We start from the raw sequence: 20,410 nt of genomic DNA, 5'->3' as shown, positions 1-20,410 counted from the left end.
GGTGACAACAAACATAGTCTCCTATGTGCTCATGAAAGAGAAACTTGAGGACAATTAGTGTATCCAATAGACATTGGGCATTCCACATGGTGAGAGCCATGTGGACATCTGTGTGGTTACTTTTGGAAAATTTGTGTGTACAAACCCCAGACCTACATGTGGCTTTTCAATTGGAGGCTCTTGCGTGCAACAGATCCCACATGTGACAGCAGTGAGCTGTATTTATTTAACAATTTTGTTGGTGCCACCAAAATTTTAATATTAGGGCTTATTGGATAACCACAATAACAATATAACATCTATAAAAACATCTATAATAACCATTGCTAAATTGCTTGTGCAGAAAGTTATGGTCTGACATTTATACCAGTACTCTAACTACTATGTGTGAAGCACTGAGACATAGCAACACTTATACACATGTGGCACCTTATACATTGCATATAGTAAGTGTTAGTGATATGCCAAGACAAACATATATAGGGCCGCACTATCATACCAGATCAGCAGACCACATGTACACTAACAAGGTTATAGGATATTTTGAACGTCAATACTGGACGTATGTACTACAGCACTTTACTGCTACATTGGTATACTGCTATATTTTGTCCTGTGATTTTGTTCACTTGGGGTAATCTCAGCATCCTTGTTAAACCTGTATTGTATACATATATATACCACAATGTGGCGTCCCTTTGTTTTTGTGGGACTCAATTTTAGCATGTAATTTGTTAATGTATACTCAATAAAATATTGCTCTTATTTGAATCAATTATTGGCCTTCTAGCACTCATTTTCTCTTGTCTTTGGTCTGCTAACTATGTGTGAATTCGATGTAGTAGTGATAAAAGACATATACACCGATCAGCAATAACATTAAAACCACCAGCCCAAAAGGGTCTAGTAGGTCCCCATCATGCCGCCTAAACAGCACTGAGCTTTCCTGGCATTGTCTTCACAAGACCTCGGAAGGTGCCTGTGGAATCTGGCACCAAGACATTAGCAGCAGATCCTTTAAGTCCAGTAAGTTTTAAGACAATATACAAAATTTTATTAGAATAAAAAACACATGAAACAATAAAAGTGGAACAGGGAATGAGTCACTCAATAAAAAGACATCAAAAACCCGGACGAAGGCAGTTTGCCGAAACGCGTGTCGGCTACAGACATCTCGGTCCATATCTTCACCATGTCTACCGGTATGTTTTACACTGTTTCTTTGGTAGAGAGCTGCTATTGACTTCCATCTGTCTGCTTTCTGTCTGTTTGAGCCCATGCAATTTATACATTTGACATTCCAGTGTTCATCTTGCAGCATCCACATCATGGGTTGCGGTTCTCGTTAACCCTTTATGTCCATTCAGATAACTATCACGCTTACACGCCTTATGTAATTTATATTATATACCTTTCAATAGGTGTACTGGATTATATAAATCTGTTGGATGTCATTGGATGTTCTTCTGACTTCTCACAAATTTACTGTGGCTCTATCAGACACAGCTGTGCATGAGACTATATACAATTCTCTTTTGCTGCTCCAATAATATGTATACCATTTATATACTCTCGTAACATTCATACCTGGTTTCTGACCGTTTTTTGATGTCTTTTTATTGAGTGACTCATTCCCTGTTCCACTTTTATTGTTTCATGTGTTTTTTATTCTAATAAAATTTTGTATATTGTTCTATAAACTTTATGTGCATTAGTCGATCATATTTTCTTGGATTGTTCTCATGTTAATTGTTGATCGATGCACCAAGGTCATCTTGGTTATTACCCAGGATTCAACACAGTAGATGTTATATAGTCCAGCAACATTGCTGTACACTCGTTTGACTATTACTCTGTGCTGGTATCCTGCTCTGTTGGTATCTTATCGGTATATAACAGTAAGTTTTAAGGTGGGGCCTCCATGGATTGGACTTGTTTTTCCAATATATCCCACAAACACTCGATCATATTGATGTCTGGAGAATTTGGAGACCATGTCCTCAAATGCATTATCCTGCTGAAAGAGAACGCTGCCATTAGGGAATACTTTTACCATGATGGGGTGTACTTAGTCTGTAACAATGTTTAAGTAGGTGGTACGTGTCAAAGTTCCATCCACATGAATGCCAGGTCCCAATGTTTCACAGCAGAACACTGACAAGAGCATCACACTGCCTCCACTTGCTTGCCTTCTTCCCATAGTGCATCCTGGTGCTATCTCCGTTATCCACATGATGCATCAGAACAGGCCACCGTCTTCGATTGCTCCATGGTCCAGTTGTATTGCTTACGGATGTAGTCATCTTTAACTTGATTCTGATAACTTGCTGCAGCGTGATATCACACAACAAAAGACATTGAAAAGTCATTGAAAAAGTCAAGATAAGAGATCTAGCCGTTGTTTATTTAATGTGTTAAAAGTCAAGGTAAAGACGGCTACATCTGTATGTTCCCATTGCTTGCAGTTTTGCATTGTAAGTGGTCAGCATGGTCACTTGTTCTGACCAGTCTATGGTTATGAGGCCTCATATACAGCCAGCTGCACTGCACTGTGTGTTCTGACACCTTTCTATCATAGCCAATATTAACCTTTTCAGCAATTTGTACTACAGTATCTCTTCGGTGAGATTGGACCAGATAGGCTAGAATTCACTTCCCACACGCATCAGTGAACCTTTGACACCTCTGGCCCAGTTCACCGGTTGTCCATCCTTCAACCACTTTTGATAGGTATTAACCACTGCATATCGGGAACACTCCACAAGACCTGCCGTTTTGGAGATGCTCCGCCCCAGTACATTTTCTACCTTTTGGCTACTGCAGCATGACTTTAATACAATACATTGAAAGCCGCTCGATGCCATTCTATCTATATTTAGATAGACACTGTTCTCAAGGCTCTGTCTGTATGCCCGTTCTGACCTCTTTTGAATGCTAATCTAACATCAAGTCTATTTAATTTACATTTATTTTATTTGTTTTCTTGAGGTTTGAAGTTAGATTGGCCTTCAGGAAAGGTCAGAGAGGGCATACAGTCATAGCCTTCAAAACAATGTCTGTCGGAATGAGGACAGAACGACATGGAGCAGCTTGTATTGTATTGCATGTATCCATAGCTTTTAACATGATTCAATAATGTGTAGGATTCAGCAATTCAACCACTTGTTTGATTATAGCTACTCTTCGTGAAGGAAACGTACAAACAGTCTTTTACATGTGGCGTTGATTTGATATTGCGATAAAGTTGACATGGTAAAGAAGAGCAGAGAAAAGTCAAAATGGAGCACTCTTTTGGATAGTTTGATTGGCAACCCTCTTTTAAATTGCAAGACTATGGAGTGATTGTCAATATGCACAGCGATTTTCAAATCTTACAATTAAAATTTTTACAATACCTGTAGATCTGCAAAAACTATTTTGACTATTAAAAAGTGCACGCCTATAAGGATTTACATTTTGAGATTATTTCAAGCGATGATCAAAGTTAATCAAATTATATGCTTTATCAAATCATATAAAGGTATTTTATTAATTTCCTATGCCATTTTCTATATTAAAAAAAAAAATCTTACAGTTTTCACTCTGGCCACTGAACTTCACAATAGACTGACACTTCCTGTTCTGTAGAGATCACTTCTCAGCAGTCATCACAATATCATCACAAGCAGCATTACAATGAAAGGTAACACTTCTATTATAAAGCTGGAGGCATATAACACAAGATCACACCATTGACAATAAATGTTCTTTTACAGGGGCAGATGATCAGCTGAATAAGTGCTCATAGAAATGCTCTTTCATGATCACTGCCCTATGTAAACATTGCAACTATCAACTGGCAAACTAGCAAACGTTCATTTGTCATCTGATTGCATCTGTGATCATTTAAAAAAATGATGGTTTATCTGCAGCACATCTCCCCATGTAAACAGGTTATATGCTGCCAACAAGATGCAAACTGAATGGGGATCACCATACTAACGATAATTTCTCCATGTAAATGGAGCAAACATGCGCCGATCGACATGTTGTTATTGTCGATCGGTGCTCGTTAATGGCAAAAAAAGTCTGCCTGTATAAAAGTGACATGAGTGAGGGGAACAGCTCACCTCCTCCCCCTCCCAGAACATGTGCATAAAATTTTCCCATAGAAGTCAATGAGTCACCTCCAGACACATGTTTTCGATGTCAATACGGCTGCTTCAGGGTAGGCACGCACTAGGCGGATACGCTGCGTAAAGCGCGTAAAACGCTGGTAAGTGCAGGAAATTCCGCCCAAAAAAAACACACCAAATTGTCGTGCGTTTTTTTTGGGCATCATGTCCACTGTGGAAATTCTGCAGGAATGAAATGTTTATACTTACCTGGTCGTAGTCATGGCATCGTGTCTATCTCTTTTGAGCGTAGCCCAGTCCATGTGACCGCTGCAGCCTTTGATTGGCTACAGCAGTCACATGGGATGAAATGTCATCCCAGGAGGCCGGGCTGCGCTCAGAAGAGAGGATTGCATCGCTAGGGCTAGGGTAGATGGTAAGTATGAACATTTTTTTATTAATTTCAACTTAAAATTTACTTTTGCGATTTTTGCAGTGGAATTGCAGCGTGCCTGCCACAAAAGTCACAACACATAGCAATTCCAATTGAATTAAATTGGGAAAACCTGCAACAGAAGAGCAGCGATTCCACAGCATAAATTGACATGCTGTGGCCTCGAAAACCGCACCACAGGTCAATTTTTCGGCTGATATTTTCCACGGTGTGTGGCTGAGATTTGTTCAAATCTCACCCCACTGCTGCTACTGAATTATGCTGTGGATTTTCCGCAATTAATTCCATTGTTCGCAGTGTTTCCGCCTAGTGTGCACCTACCCTTAAAAAAAAATCTTTGAACTTCTGTTCACAACTCAGAGAAGCAGCTGAGCCAAGATGGCTGCCCTTAATATAGCATCAGAAAGTAAAAACAGATTAAAAAAAATAATAATTGTTTCAGTATCTGGTTTTAGTAAATAAAAATAAATATAGGTGGTGAGCCAATCCTTTTTGGACTACTGTTGAGACTTTTTATTTGATGTGAGAGCCATTACTGTACCATTGTAAATTGACTTTAAAGTAAAGTTTAATATGCTCATCCCCATTTTATATTGCAGTTACATATATTAGTGCCAGGTATAATAATGTTATACGATTGATTTGTATGTCATCCTTTATTGACATACACAATGCATATACAGCTGCATAATATGTTGTTAGTCTGTCTTTGAAATGGTTCACTCATCTCTACTTACAGGGTTAAAAAGCGTAAGAAGTGAACATTGAAACATTGAAATTCAAGGAGATATTTGTTTACTCAAATATCCAGTTAAGAAATAAAATAATGAAACCACATTGCAAAGTAACAATAAAACAAAACAATTCTTTAATGTGAATGTGAAAAGCATTTGAAGTAAAAAATAATAACCTCATCTATAAGAGTACTGCCAAAGCTAAAAGTTCAATGTAAAGCATGTGCTATGAAACTTCCAATTACAAGCTATATTTATATTTAGACCAGTCACCTGTAAACTCCCAAAATCTGCTTTGTGATGTCCATTTCATTACCTGCCTCTTGTTTCTGTATATCAGTACTGTTTGTTTTAATATGAATTGTATTTTAATAAAATGCTGTTCTATTTTATAATTTTCTTGGAAATATACAGACCTAGTATTTTCATTTGATGTTATATATTATTATAGGAGTGATACCTTTAGTTGTATACCCAAAAAATCCTATTGCAAGCATTTGGACCACAGAGGCCCATTCATCAGGCAAGTTTACAAAGGAATGAGTGAGAGAAGAGAGCAACATTGAAAAGATGTTACACAAATACATTCTACTGAGATTTTTGTTAGAGAGATGATGTTCTGATGATTTTTTTGCTAGTATTTTCCTAAAATTCTTGGTTTACATCACATCACTTTAAGTTAAAAAAAAATGTTATTTGCTTTACAAATGCTTAAAATGATAACTGCTTTCATCACCTGCAGACACTACTGCTACTTCTACTACCACCACTACCGCTACTACTGCCACTACCACTACCACCACTACTACTACTACTACCACGACTACGACTACTACTACTACTACTGCTACTACTACTACTACTACTACTACTACTACTACTACTACTACTACTACTACTACTACTACTACTACTACTACTACTACTACTACTACTACTGTTACTACTACTACTACTGCTGCTACTACTACTACCACTACTACTACTGCTACTACTACCACTACCACTACTACTACTACTGCTACCACCACCACTACTACTACTACTACTACTACCACTACCACTACTACTACCACCACCATCACTACTACTACCACCACTACTGCTACTGCTAGGCTGGGTTCACACGACCTATTTTCAGGCATAAACGAGGCGTATTATGCCTCGATTTACGCCTGAAAATATGGCTACAATACGTCGGCAAACATCTGCCCATCCATTTGAATGGGTTTGCCGACGTACTGTGCCGACGACCTGTAATTTACACGTCGTCGTTTGACAGCTGTCAAACGACGACGTGTAAAATGACTGCCTTGGCAAAGAAGTGCAGGACACTTCTTTGGACGTAATTTGAGCCGTTTTTTATTGAATTCAATGAAGAACAGCTCAAATTTACGGCCGTCAAAGACGCCTATCATAATGCGAGGAGGAGGAATTAAGTCTGAAACGACGGAGCTGTTTTCTCCTGAAAACAGTCTGTAATTTCAGACTCAAAAGCCAGTTATCGTGTGCACATACCCCTACTGCTACTACTACTGCTACTATTACTACTACTACTACTACTACTACTACTACTACTACTACTACTACTACTACTACTACTACTACTACTACTACTACTACTACTTCTCCTGCTACTACTACTGCTGCGGCTGTTACTGCTAGTATATTTTGTGTATTTAGCTTGCTCTTTGTTACCTGAAACTGAAGTGAAAGCTAGTCATGTTTCTTGCAGAGGCAACAACATCGAAAAAAAATATTTCTGCAAAAATAAATACTATATTAAAATACAAAGGATTACAAGTATTATTCAACTATGCCTATAGCATTATGTTACATGACATTTTAGTGGAAAAATGTAAGCAAATTCAGACTATTCTTATTTAAAGTTGTGATGGTCATTGATTCTTCATATACAATTACACAATTTTGCATGGAACAAGAAATAAATACTTGCTGCTTGGACATACTGTTCAGATGTAGAACATACACATGCAATGTAACATTGCTATTACTGTAAATTCTCTCTTTACAGACACATGACAAATAATATAAATAACAATAAGCAATAACATTGGGCAGTTGATGGTTGGGATGCATGGTTGTCTTCCAAACATATGCTACATTCATCCTTACAGATTGAACAGGGGGACAATGTTTTCATTACTTCTGAATTGTAGTTTTTTACAGTCCTTCGACCTGTCACGAAAAAAAAGGAAAAAAGTGGAGCTTACTTTTACTCAGTAATTATATATACAGTTATAGTGTATTTACATGCCAAAAATAAAAACCTACAGGCTTTTACAGGAAACTGAATCATGGCTATTAAATGGAGATTAGTGCCTCGAAAAAAGACGATCCAAAATCCCACAGAGTAGGCAAAAGGAGAATGAGGCAGCAATTCAAATGATTTACCCTTTTGTATGTACTAACAGAAAATACAACTTAGGCCCCATGCACACGACCGTAAAAACGCCCGGAATCACGGGCCGTAATTACGGCCCGTAATTACGGGCCCGTAGACTTCTATTGGCCACGGGTACCTCCCCGTATGCTTACGGGAAGGTGCCTGTGCCGTTGAAAAATATAGAACATGTCCTATTTCAGGCCGTAATTACGGCACGGGCCCATATAAGTCTATGGGGCTCCCGTAATTACGGGTGACTACGTGTGTGCACCCGTAATTATGGGAGCATTGCTAGGCGACGTCAGTGTATAGTCATTGTCCAGGGTGCTGAAAGAGTTAAACGATCGGCAGTAACTCTTTCAGCACCAGGGACAGTGACTGCCGATCACAATATAGATAAAGCTGTAAAAAAAAAAAGACGTTCATACTTACCCAGAACTCCCTGCTTCTTCCTCCAGTCTGGCCTCCTGGGATGACGTTACAGCCCATGTGACCGCTGCAGCCAATCACAGGCCAATCACTGGCTGCAGCGGTCACATGGACTGCGCGTCATCCAGGGAGGTCGGACTGGATGTCAAGAGAGGGACGCGTCACCAAGACAACGGCCGGGTAAGTATGAACTTCTTTTACTTTTATTATGGAAAGAACTGTCCCTTCTCTCTATCCTGCACAGATAGAGAGAAGGGCTGCCGATTACTGCAGTGTAATTTTGCAGAGAAAAGGTGCCCGTAAATATGGGTGGAATACAGGTGACACCGGACCCGTATTTACGGGCACGGGTCCATAAATACTGGTGCAATACGGGTCGAATACGTGTGACCAAGGACCCGTATTTACGCCAGTATTTACGGGTGGACAAAAATATGGTCGTGTGCATGAGGCCTTACTATCTCTACAATTTGTGGACTTGGCCTTATCTTCCCTAAATTCACAACCACTTTTATAAGCATAGTTTAGGGGTCTGTATACTGTGCCTGGCATCCAACTGAAAAGGACATTTAAGAGGAGTATTGTGAGTTACTGCCAGTTAGGCAGTTGCTCTAAGCAAATCATCATTAACAGGAGCATTCTAAGCAATACGGTTTGACGGAGAATGGCTGACAGACTAAAAATTTGGATGCATGGCTACCCTCCTTCTAGGTGTTGTCTTAACCCACTCACTGTCACCACTGGACTTTATGCTGAGAGCACAGGGCTGGCCACGTGGCCAAACACATTCACCACTCTTTAAAGCGAAGGTCCGCTTTTAAAACTTTTTTTTGTTCCACTGCATTAAAATAAAAAATTAAGTGATATTACAAATAGACAATTAAAATCTGTTTCTGATATTTTGTGTCTGCAGCTCTATTTGTCTCCATGGTAACAGACTACAAACATACTCTTTATAGTTTCATCCTGCAGTCATTACGCCATCCGTCTTTTTCATCTCTTACTAACCGGTCAAATGTATTACTGCAGGATCCAAATATACAGGGTGTGTTTGTAGTATGTTACCAAGGAGACATAAAAGTCTCCTTAGGAGCAGTAGACACAAAATGATTAACACGTTTTTACAGTAATTAAGATTTGCAAAGTTGCTTCATTTTTCATGTCAGATGCTATAGAAAAAAAAAAAGTGTTGTGGAGGTAGACATAGCTTTTAAATGAATTTCTGGCACTTGTCTGGTGATATATAATGGTTTAATCCTATTTCTAGTATTCTTCCATGTTTGACCTTCAACCCCTTGGATTCCAATCTGGTTTTATTCAGATCCTGCTTTTATTTGCTCCCTTGTTCCTTGTGCTACTGACCTCTGCCTAGCCTTCCGACTTTGCTTCTGTCTGATGATTCTGACCCTGTGTTGCCAACTGTTACCAAGTCCTATGTACCCAACCATGCTTTGTTTCCCAATTTGGTACTGACTTTGACTACTATTGAATGACTACATGTTACACGTTGCCACAGATAACAAATTTCTCTGGTGAATGGTCTTCTGATTGGTCTCTGGTAATGTTATATAGAGTATTAACCTATAGATAATAAACCTACAGCAGAGTATTAATACCAAAATTGTAGATGGGGCAAAAGGGGGTCTTATAGGTGAACTGAATGATCCATTTGGATCTTTCTCTGACTATCCCTAGGGACATGAAGTGTTGCACAGACGTGGCTTACCATAAAATGCTCCTTCCAAATGTTCTTTTCAGATGGATGCCAAGGACAGTATAAATCCCTCCCCAAATTTTGGTTCTGGATTTTGTATAGTGGGAGCTTGAGGCATCCTCTAGTTTAACTTTCTGTGGGTGTCTTTTATGTGGTTAAAGTGCTTCTGTCTGATTATAGAGGAACTTTAAACAATAAACAAACATATACATTACAAATAAAGCACACCGATATTTTAACCATTTTATTGTCAATGTCCTCTATTATTTTATTTCTTGATTTTGAATATTTAATGGGATTGAGCGTAACAATTTACATTTAGATTATTATTATTATTATTATTATTATTATTACTATTATTAACTCCTTCCCGCTGCAGTCAGTTTTGACTTTCCTAACAGAGCCTTGTTTTTCCAAGTTTATGTAGTAATAACTTTGTAGTGCTTTTACTTATCCAAGCGATTCTGAGAATGTTTTCTCGTGACACATTGTACTTTATGTTAGTGGTAAAATTTGCTTGATACATTCAGTGTTTATTTGTGAAAAATACCAAAATTTAGAGAAAATGTGAAAAAAAAAAATTCCTAAATTTAATTTATCTGCTAGAAGGAAAAATAGTTATTCCACACATAATAGTTACTAGTTAACATTTTCCATATGTCTACTTTATGTTGGCATCGTTTTTTAAACATCCTTATATTTTTCTAGGACATTGCATGACTTGAAAAAATTTCAAAAGCCTATTTTGTTATGGACCAGTTCAGTTCTGAAGTGGCTTTGAAGGGCCTATATATTAGAAGCCCCCATAAATCACCCCATCAATTTTAATCCTTTTTTCTGTAACACAGCAAATATTAATAGAGAAGCATAACTCAATATTTATTACCCTGATTCTGAAGTGTTTAGAAATATCCCATAAGTGGCCCTAGAGTGTTGCTTGACTGCAACACAGGCCTCAGAAATGAAGGCGCACCTTGTGGATTTTGGGGCCTTCTTTTTATTAGATTGTATTTTAGGCACCATGTCAGGTTTAAAGAGGTCTTGTGGTGCCAAAACATATGAAAAACCCCAAAAAGACACCATTTTGGAAACTACACCCCCCCAAGGAATTCATATAGGGATGCAATTGTGCATTTTGACCCTACAGGTGTTTCATGGAGTTTATTAGATTTGGACCATGTAAATAAAAAATTATTTTTTTGCATTTCCACGAGGAATAAAGGAGAAAAAGCACACCAACATTTGTACAACAATTTCTTCAGAGTACGGAAATACCCATTACGTGGTAATAAACTGCTGTTTGGACACAAGACAGGGTTCAGAAGGGTAGGAGTACCATTTGGCTTTTGCTGGATTAGTTTCTGGGCGCCATGTCAAATTTGCAGAGCCCTGAGGTACCAGTACATTGTAAACCCTAAAAAGTAACTCCATTTGGGAAACTACACCTCTTAAGTATTTCATCTAGGGGTATAGTTAGCATTTTGATCCCACAAGTTTTTTTGAGAATTGATTGGCATTGGGCAGCGAAAATGAAAATATTTTTTTCCAATAAGATGTCGATTTGGCTCAAAATGTTTACATTTCACAAAGAATAAAGGAGAAAAAGCACCCCAAGATTTATAAAGCAATTTCTCCCGAGTACGGCAATACCCCATATGTGGTCATAAACTGCTGTTTGGACACACGGCAGGGCTCAAAAGGGAAGGAGCATAATTTGGCTTTTGCAATGTAGGTTTTGCTGGATTGGTTTCTGGGAGTCATATCACATTTGCAGAGCCCCTCATTTACCCCGCAAAAAAGTGACCCCAATTTGTATTAGTAAATTGGAAACACCCCAAAAGTGACTCCATTTGTGAAACTACACCCCTTGAGGAATTAATCTAGGGTATAGTGAAAATTTTAACCCCAAAGGTTTTTTGCTGAATTAATTAGAATTATGCCGTGAAAATGAAAAATTTAATTTTTTTTCCAATAAGATGTAGTTTTAGATCAACATTTCTCATTTTTACAAGCATTAAAGAAGAAAAAGCAGCCCAACATTTGTAAAGCAATGTCTGGTAATACCCCATATGTGGTTATAAACTGCTGTTTAGACATGTGGGAGGGTTCAGAAGGGAAGGAGTGGTATTTGACGCTTGAAGCGCAGATTTTGCTGGAATGGTTTGTGGATGCCATGACGTATTTAAAAAAACCTGATGTACAAAAAAAAAGTGACCCCATTTTAGAAACTACACCCCTAAAAGCGTTTATCAAGGGGTGTAGTGAGCATTTAGACCCCACAGGTGTTTTTTTTTAGAAATTAATATGCAATGGATGATGCAAAGTGAAAGAGAAGTAGCTTTACAAGTTTTGAGGCCCCTAAAGTGTTAAGAAACTTTCTGAATGCTGTTTTGAATAATTTGAGGGGTGCCGTTTTTAATATGGGGTTATTCATGTGGTCTATCTAGTACATAAGGCCCTCAAAGCCACTTTAGAACTGAACTGGTCCTTGACAAATAGCCTTTTGAAATTTTCTTGAAAATGTGAGAAATTGCTGCTAAGTTCTAAGCCTTGTAACGCCCTAGAAAAATAAAATAATGTTCAAAAAAACTATGCAAATATAAAGTAGACATATGGAATATGTGAAATAGTAACTATTTTGTGTGGTATTACTATCTTTTTTACAAGCAGATAAATTTAAAATTAGAAAAATCATGATGTTGGCAAATTTTCTCTAAATGTTGGTGTATTTCACAAATAACCAATGAATTTATTGCCAAAATTTTTCCACTAACATAAAGTACAATATGTCACGAGAAAACAATCTCAGAATCATTTGGATAGGCAAAAGCATTCCAGGGTTATTACCACATAAATTGACATGTCACATTTAAAAAAATGGGGCTGGTCCTGAAGGCCAAAATGAGCTCAGTCCTGAAAGGGTTAAGGACACATGCGACTTTTTGATCACTTTTTATTTCATTTTTTGGAAGAGTAAATGACCAAAACAATTAATTATGTTTTTTTTTTTATTGGTTTTATTTTCAGCATTCACTCTAAGCCATAAATTACATGTTAACTTTATTCTGCGGGGTTGATAAAATTATTGCAGCTTTTTAACAATAAAATCACTTCTTTTAAAAAAATGATTTGTTTTCGAGTATCGCCATATTCTAAGATCCATAACTTTTTTCTTTTTGCATCGACAAGGCTGTGTCAGGATTTTTTGGTGGGACAGGCTGTAGTTTTTATTGCTATTATTTTGGGGTAAATGTGACTTTTTGATCACTTTTTATAAAAAAAAAATTGGGATGAGATGTGACCTAAAAACAATGCAATTCGGGCATTATTTTTCCTATTTTTTTTTTTTTTATGGCATTCACCATGCAGAATAAATTATGTAATAGATTTATAGTTTTGATCATTACGGACACGGTTATTCCATTTTTGTATATTGTTTTTAATTTTTTCCAATCATAACATTTTAATTAAATTTAACTTGAAACTTTTATTTTTTTATTTACTTTTTTAAACTTTTTTTTGTCCCACTAGGGGACTTGAAGGCCTGCAACACTGATCGCTATACTAATACACTGCACTACCTATGTAGTACAGTGTATTAGAACTATCAGTGTGACACTGCCCGCAAGACAATTAAGAGCTGCCAAAGGCGGGTCATAACAGGCTTCCAGACTTGGAAGACCAGAGGCCATTGCTAGGCCTCCGGTTGCTACTGAGCCCCCACCATTACCGTGACGTATTTGCACTGCGATTTTCGGGAAGGGGTTAATTACATAAGATGAACACCATTTTTTTTTTTACCAATTTGTATTTTTTTTTTATAGAGACAACAGTTATGTTTGCATTTTGGGCATTTTGTTTTGTTCTTTTTTTTTCTAAATTATGAACATTTTGCATTTTTATTTTTTTATTACACATTTATTTTATAGAATGCTTTTTCTTGCAGTACAATAGACCAAGATAGAGATATTCAGGTCTATAGGCACAGGATATAAGAATTTTCTCTACCACTAAAGTATACTGTAACATGAAGACCCCTGTTGAGGTCAGTAGTAGAGTCAGAGTCCAGTGGCTGAAATGATCACAGGAGAAAGGTACTAATAGCAAGAGTAGTTAAGTAACAGTCCAGATTCGGTACACAGATAAGCAGCTACAGGTTGTAGTGTGAGACAGAGACGTGGTCAGAAAACAATCCTAGTGCTGTATACAAATAAGCGGCATCAGGTTGTAGCGTGAGGCATAGACATGGTCAGGAAACAATCCAATTTCGGTACACAAATGAGCAGCACCGTTTTGTAGAGGGGCATCAAGGAACTAGACTACAGAAAGGCAGCTCAATAGTCTGGCTATCAGGAAGTGCAGGGGCCAGACTCTTATAGCAAGCTAAATGGGTTAAACCATCTAAGGAAATCAAGCAAGGAATCCAGAGAGGCAGGAATCAAGAGAACCTAGACAACAAATTTAGCAGTACAGATGTCCAACATTTCAGATGGCTCAAATCCTGACACCCAAGGAATCTTTCTTAAACTGGAAGTCGCAGTGACAACCAGCACACCCTAGGACCTTATGCACATGACCATAGGTGTGTGCACAGTCCGTGTTTTCGGCACAAACGGCCCGAGGAGTGTCATCTGCGGGCCATCCGTAATTACAGACCATGCACACTCAAGATGTGCACTGATTTTAAGGAGCCCGTAAAATTACTTGTCCTATTTTTTGTGGTCCGTCTTCACGGACAATGCACGGACCGTAGAAACCACAGTCATGTGCATTGGGCCATAGAATAGAATGTGTCCTATACTATCCACAATTGTGCATAGTATGCGGACCATAATGCACAGTCGACACTGATTTTTTTTTTACAGTAGTACAATTATATATAACAGGAAAATGCATAGGAGCATGTTGTAATGTAATTTTTATTGTAAGGACTTTGGAGAAAGTCGTTTTGCAAGTGTCTTTAGGCTTTGATTACACCAGACTAAAAACAACCTATTACCTAAGTTAATTCATGATGGGTAGGGTAATACACTCATGTGTTGATGATAAGCAATTCAACATATACTAGACTTTAGTCACTTATCAAATGGTAAAAGTGAATTGAAAAAAAATCTGCCATATTATCTTAGAATTACATAAGCAAAGAAAAATATGTTTTGTGGAAAATCTTTATCAGGGTATGTTTTAGTTAGAATAGTGCTAAATGTGGTAAAATGTGTTAAGGGGGAGGGATGGGCAAATTTGTTGCACTAGACATTGACCTAGTGAGTTTAGCATGTATACTTTGATGCCGCTATTCGTTTCCCACTGCTTGCCTTCACGCCTCTATTACATTACTTCAGTTAGAAATATGCTGATGACTCTTGCCTTATGTCCAGCAAATTACACTTTCAATCTGGCATAAGGACTGGTTACCCAGTACTGGTTATTCATTACGTTATTTCTTGGAAGCAGTGTCCTAAAATAGGCGCATTTCCCACTGTTCATGCTGATCTAAAACTGCATTGCACATAAATGAACTGACTAGACACACTTAATTTGTATTAACATTTCTAATAATCATTACAATCATTATTAAAAGTAATGTACCATCAGAAAATTACCTATTTTTAAATCAAGTTTTTATGCTACACATATTTCAATATTAAAACAAATAATAAAATGACCACACTGACTAATGAGCTCTCGTAATAAGCTGGGTTACAATAAAAGTTAACATTTTTATTTCAAAGTTGGACTAAGATAATACAGGATCACAGCATACACAGTAGGTGATGGGTACAGCTCAGCTACCCCTCACTGCACAATGACCTCTGCACATGTCACAAAGCATGCTCCCAACACCCTCCCATATCACTCAATCTGGGGAATTTTTTATAAACTCTATGCCAGTTTTCTGGTATAAAAAAGTAGCAATTTGCACAAAAACTATCTGTCTGTGCAAAACAATAGCAGCTTTTTTATTCTTACACTGCCTCCGCTACTTTTCAAACAAAAGTGTGAGGCTTAGCGGGGGTCAAATTTACTATAATTGACACCAAAAACTGGCGTTAATTATAGCGCAAAGCTACACGAGGTCAGGTTTTTCATATGATGATCAGATCCTGTGATACGATTATGTTGTATTCCTTTTTCTGAAACTTTACATAAATATTGTAGTTCTAAAACTCTCGTAAAAATGTAACTTACATATGGATTTAGCTATCTGATAATAGCTGCCCATACTCATATACTCCAATTATATTGCTATACCTATAATATGTATTATATGATCTTAGATTTGTAATACAATGTTGTTAGAGTATCATGCATGTGGATTATTGTATTTGGCTATTAAGATTGGATATCTTTGACAGTCATCTATTTATATGAATTGAATGCATTTATGTTAAAATAAACATAATAAATAAGGAAATAATGTTTACATTGTAAAGTTTTATATGTCAAGTGATTGCACTTACCTGGTTCATAGTAGTCAATGACAGATAGGAAAGCATCTTGAGTATAGCCAACATTTGAACTTCGAGTCGCTGGAATAGCGAAGCAAAACTCTGTTTGGTTTAGCTGAAAGAGTTAAACTTTTCATAGTTATTTAAGACCTCAAATATTATGACAATACTTTTTCGGAAGAAAATAAAGAGACATCTTGTTACATAAAAAGAAGCAGTATTATGTTACTTACAGAATCAAGATATATGTTGACTTTGTCATCAACTGTTTCCACTTTTTTAATTGGATATTTTAGTAAAATACCCTGTGGGGCCAAACTGAAGCCACTGAGCAAATCCACTTGCATAATAGCCATGCCAGTCTGAACAGGAGTTTCTTTTTCTGAGCATCTGACGTAGTGGACATAATAGAAAACAGATTGAAGCATATTGTTAGAAGATAGTAATGTATGTATACATTTTAAGTTTTAGATTAATAAAAAAACAAACAAACAACTACACTCAATCTACACAAATGGTCACCCCTTCTAGAACTTCTCCATCTCAACCATCTTAGAGGAAGAGCTGTGTTATGTTTGGAATCAAGGATGCAAATGTATGATTTCGTCTTTTTTTTATGCTCCCCAAATTTATTTTAAAAAAAACACATTTTTATTTTTGTGTATTTCAGATCTTTTGAAAATGTCTAAACAAGAGAGTTAAGCTGAGTTCACACTGAGTTTTTTGCAGGAGGAAAATTCTGCCTCAAAATTCTGTTTGGAATTTTGAGGCAGATTTTCCTCTGCCTGCAATCCATTTGCCGCGTTTTTCGCTTGCGACCATTGAGTGCTACAGGCAAAAATGCAGCAAAATGCTCTCTCTGCCTCCCATTGATGTCAATGGGAGGTCAGAGGCGTAAATGCCCGGAGATAGAGCATGACGCTTCTATTTACCGCGAGGCGGTTTTTCCGCTCACTGTAAAAAAAACGCGTCCGCCTCCCTTTGAAATCAATGAGAGGCATTTTCGGTTGTTTTTTGGCGCGGAAACCGCACCAAAAAACTCCTCAAAAACCGCCCGAAAATGCCTCCCATTGATTTCAATGGGAGTTGGACGAGTTTTTTACCGCGAGTAAAAAAAACGCGTCGCGGTAAAAAGAAGCGTCATGACCCATCTTGAGGCGGTTTCCGCCTCCAAAACCCCATTTCAATCAGTCAGAAAGACGAAAAAAAAAACCTTGACGAGTGTTTTGACGAGTTTTTGTCAAACCACTGTGCAAAAACCTACTGGAGCAGTTTTTGCAGGAGGAATTTTCCTCCTGCAAAAAACTCTGTGTGAACACAGCCTAAATTACAGTGCATACATTTTTATCCTAATAATAATCTGGCTCAGTTGTTTTAACTCTACAGAAATGTAGGTAAATATTTTTCTGAATAGATTTAATCAATAAAAACATATAAATATTGTATTTAAACATACAAAACCTAGGTAAAAACCAAATCTTAATTGACTCAGACATTTTTTTTTAAAACAGAATGTAACTTCTGACTCTACTTGGCTCTAATATATGAGAAATAATTGAAACCATATGTTACACCGTGAACTAAGGAAGAATGTATTCAAAGAAAAATAGGGGGAACTGGATACAGTGATCAGTTCCTGCAACTTAAAGATACAGTTGCAGAACATTAAACTCCCAGACGGCAATGATCAAGATCTGAAACATGGTATTATGGGAAATGAACAGCATCTATCTATCTATCTATCTATCTATCTATCTATCTATCTATCTATCTATCTATCTATCTATCTATCTATCTATCCAGAGGCGTAGCTAGGTTCTCCAGCACCCGGGGCAAAGATTCAGTTTGGCGCCCCCCCCCCCCCCCAACCTCTTTCCCGACATCTCCTTCCCCCTCACCATGTTTGTTTTCTCTACCAATCGACGTGTCATTTCTTTTTATGTAACGCGAGCATAAAAACATTTGTACATTTTACAAGCAATATGGTTCTATACAAAACACCAGAACCAAGCTCAGTACATAAATACAGCACCAGCACAAATACAGTTCAATTTAGTGCAACCCCTGCTGTACAAGTTTGTACGGCATAAAACTACAGCTCCCAGCATGGCCTGAACAATGATAAGAATATGCTGGGAGTTTCTGTTTCATAAAAAATAAATCCTATCATAATCATCTCGCTGCAGATCATACAGTGACTACAATACTGATTAGGGGCAGAATAAACATTTACATTAAGTGACTCACCGGTGACGTCTCAGATTCTAGTTATTTTTCTCCATTTGGTCCAGACCTCTATGATTACTTCTCCCGGTCACAGCCCATTTCTGCAGTTTGCCGCTCACATGTCTTCAGCTTCTCACTTTTCCAACATTTCTGCACCTATAAATAAAGATAAAGTTCTCATTATGCCACACACTACGCCCAGTGGCGTAACTACCGCCGTAGCAGCAGTAGCGGCTGCTACGGGGCCCCCACCATGGCCAGAGGCTCCGCTAGCAGCCGCTATGGCTGCTACAGCGGGACGCCACTGAACACTACGGCAGAGCAGGGAGGTATCTCCCCGCTCTGCCATTAACTGGTTCCCGACCGCTGGCTGTATTTTTACGGCCAGCGGTCAGGGTCCTTAAAACCCGAGCCATAGACTTTCTACGGCTCGGGTTTTAACTTGCTGCCCGCGCGATCGGGCAGCTGAATGTCGGGTCTCCGGCTGTCAGTGACTGCCGGGGACCCTGAGGAGAGGATAGAAGCAGCTTTCGCAGCAGCAGCAGCGGCGCTGTCTCTATTCCTCCCGGTGATCATGTGACTGGTCACATGATCGCCGGGTGCCGTTAGTGGCAGGCTGCTGCTGGGTCTTACTAGACCCAGCACAGCCCTATTAGTGACAATCGTCACTATGAGAGGGCTGATTTCCACTTACAGTGGAAAAACATGGTGTAAAAGAAAGAAAAAAAAAATATAGAGTTCCCCAAAGGTCTTCTTTGACCTTTGGGGGACAGACCATAGTAATAAAAAAATAATAACGTAAAGTGCAAAAAAAATTAAATAATAAATACACATAAAATACCCACCCCAAAAAAAAAACGTTCCCCCCCTGCCAATCATTGTTGTAACGCTAGCGCTGACCCAATTACCCTAATATAGACATGTAATATATAAAAATTTACGGTAGACAATGGCGATCACAAATAAAAGGTCTATTTTAGGGTAAAGCTATGTTATTACAAAAAAAAAATTAGCTGAAATATAAAAAAGCTTATTTTTTTACTATTATTTTCAAACTTTATGAATAAAAATTCTAAAATAGCAAAAAAGGTGTGTATAAAAACGATAAAAAATGAAACCTGCATTGTCTACGGAAAAAAACATCGCAAAAATCACGTCGTTAGCCAAACAAATAAAAAAGTTATAGCCATTTAACTAACACGTGCTAAAAATGGCTAAACGGTGTCTGGTCCTGAAGGCGCAAAATAGAGCAAAAGACATGTATCCCCTCTCCACAGGATCTCCACAGGACATGTATCCCCTCTCCACAGGATCTCCACAGGACATGTATCCCCTCTCCACAGGATCTCCACAGGACATGTATCCCCTCTCCACAGGATCTCCACAGGACATGTATCCCCTCTCCACAGGATCTCCACAGGATAAGGGATACATGTGCTCCACTAGATAATCCACCCCTGTATATAGTACTCCACAGATAGCCCACCCCTGTATATACTATATACAGCACTATATATAGGGGTGGACTATATGTACAGGGGGGCTATATATAGGGGTGGTCTTTCTGTGGAGCACTATAGGGGGAGCTATTTGTGGGATACTATATACAGGGGTGGGCTATATCTACAGGGGGACTATATACAGGGGGACTATATCTACAGGGGGACTATATACAGGGGTGGGCTATATCTACAGGGGGACTATATACATTGGTGGGCTATATCTACAGGGGTGGGCTATATCTACAGGGGTGGGCTATATCTACAGGGGGACTATATACAGGGGTGGGCTATATCTACAGGGGGACTATATACAGGGGTGGGCTATATCTACAGGGGGACTATATCTACAGGTTTGGGCTATATACAGGGGTGGGCTATATCTACAGGGGGACTATATCTAC

General features: G+C 38.2%; 1 protein-coding gene across 1 annotated transcript in view; it reads right to left on the bottom strand.

The window, feature by feature from the left end:
• Positions 1-6,347: 6,347 nt before the first annotated feature.
• The window catches only part of CD109 (CD109 molecule), a 203,979-nt gene continuing 189,916 nt past the window's right edge, over positions 6,348-20,410 (bottom strand). The window contains exons 31-33 of the mRNA XM_075862035.1: positions 16,515-16,671; positions 16,294-16,396; positions 6,348-7,481 (exon numbers count right to left, since the gene is read on the bottom strand). Coding sequence (XP_075718150.1) covers positions 7,312-7,481; positions 16,294-16,396; positions 16,515-16,671 — 430 coding nt within the window. The 3' untranslated portion in view covers positions 6,348-7,311. The remainder of the gene's footprint in view (positions 7,482-16,293; positions 16,397-16,514; positions 16,672-20,410) is intronic.

The sequence above is a fragment of the Rhinoderma darwinii genome, chromosome 4 (genome assembly GCF_050947455.1).
Source record: "Rhinoderma darwinii isolate aRhiDar2 chromosome 4, aRhiDar2.hap1, whole genome shotgun sequence".
In the NCBI taxonomy this organism is placed as follows: domain Eukaryota; kingdom Metazoa; phylum Chordata; class Amphibia; order Anura; family Rhinodermatidae; genus Rhinoderma; species Rhinoderma darwinii.
This window is presented reverse-complemented; position numbering and strand designations above follow the sequence as displayed.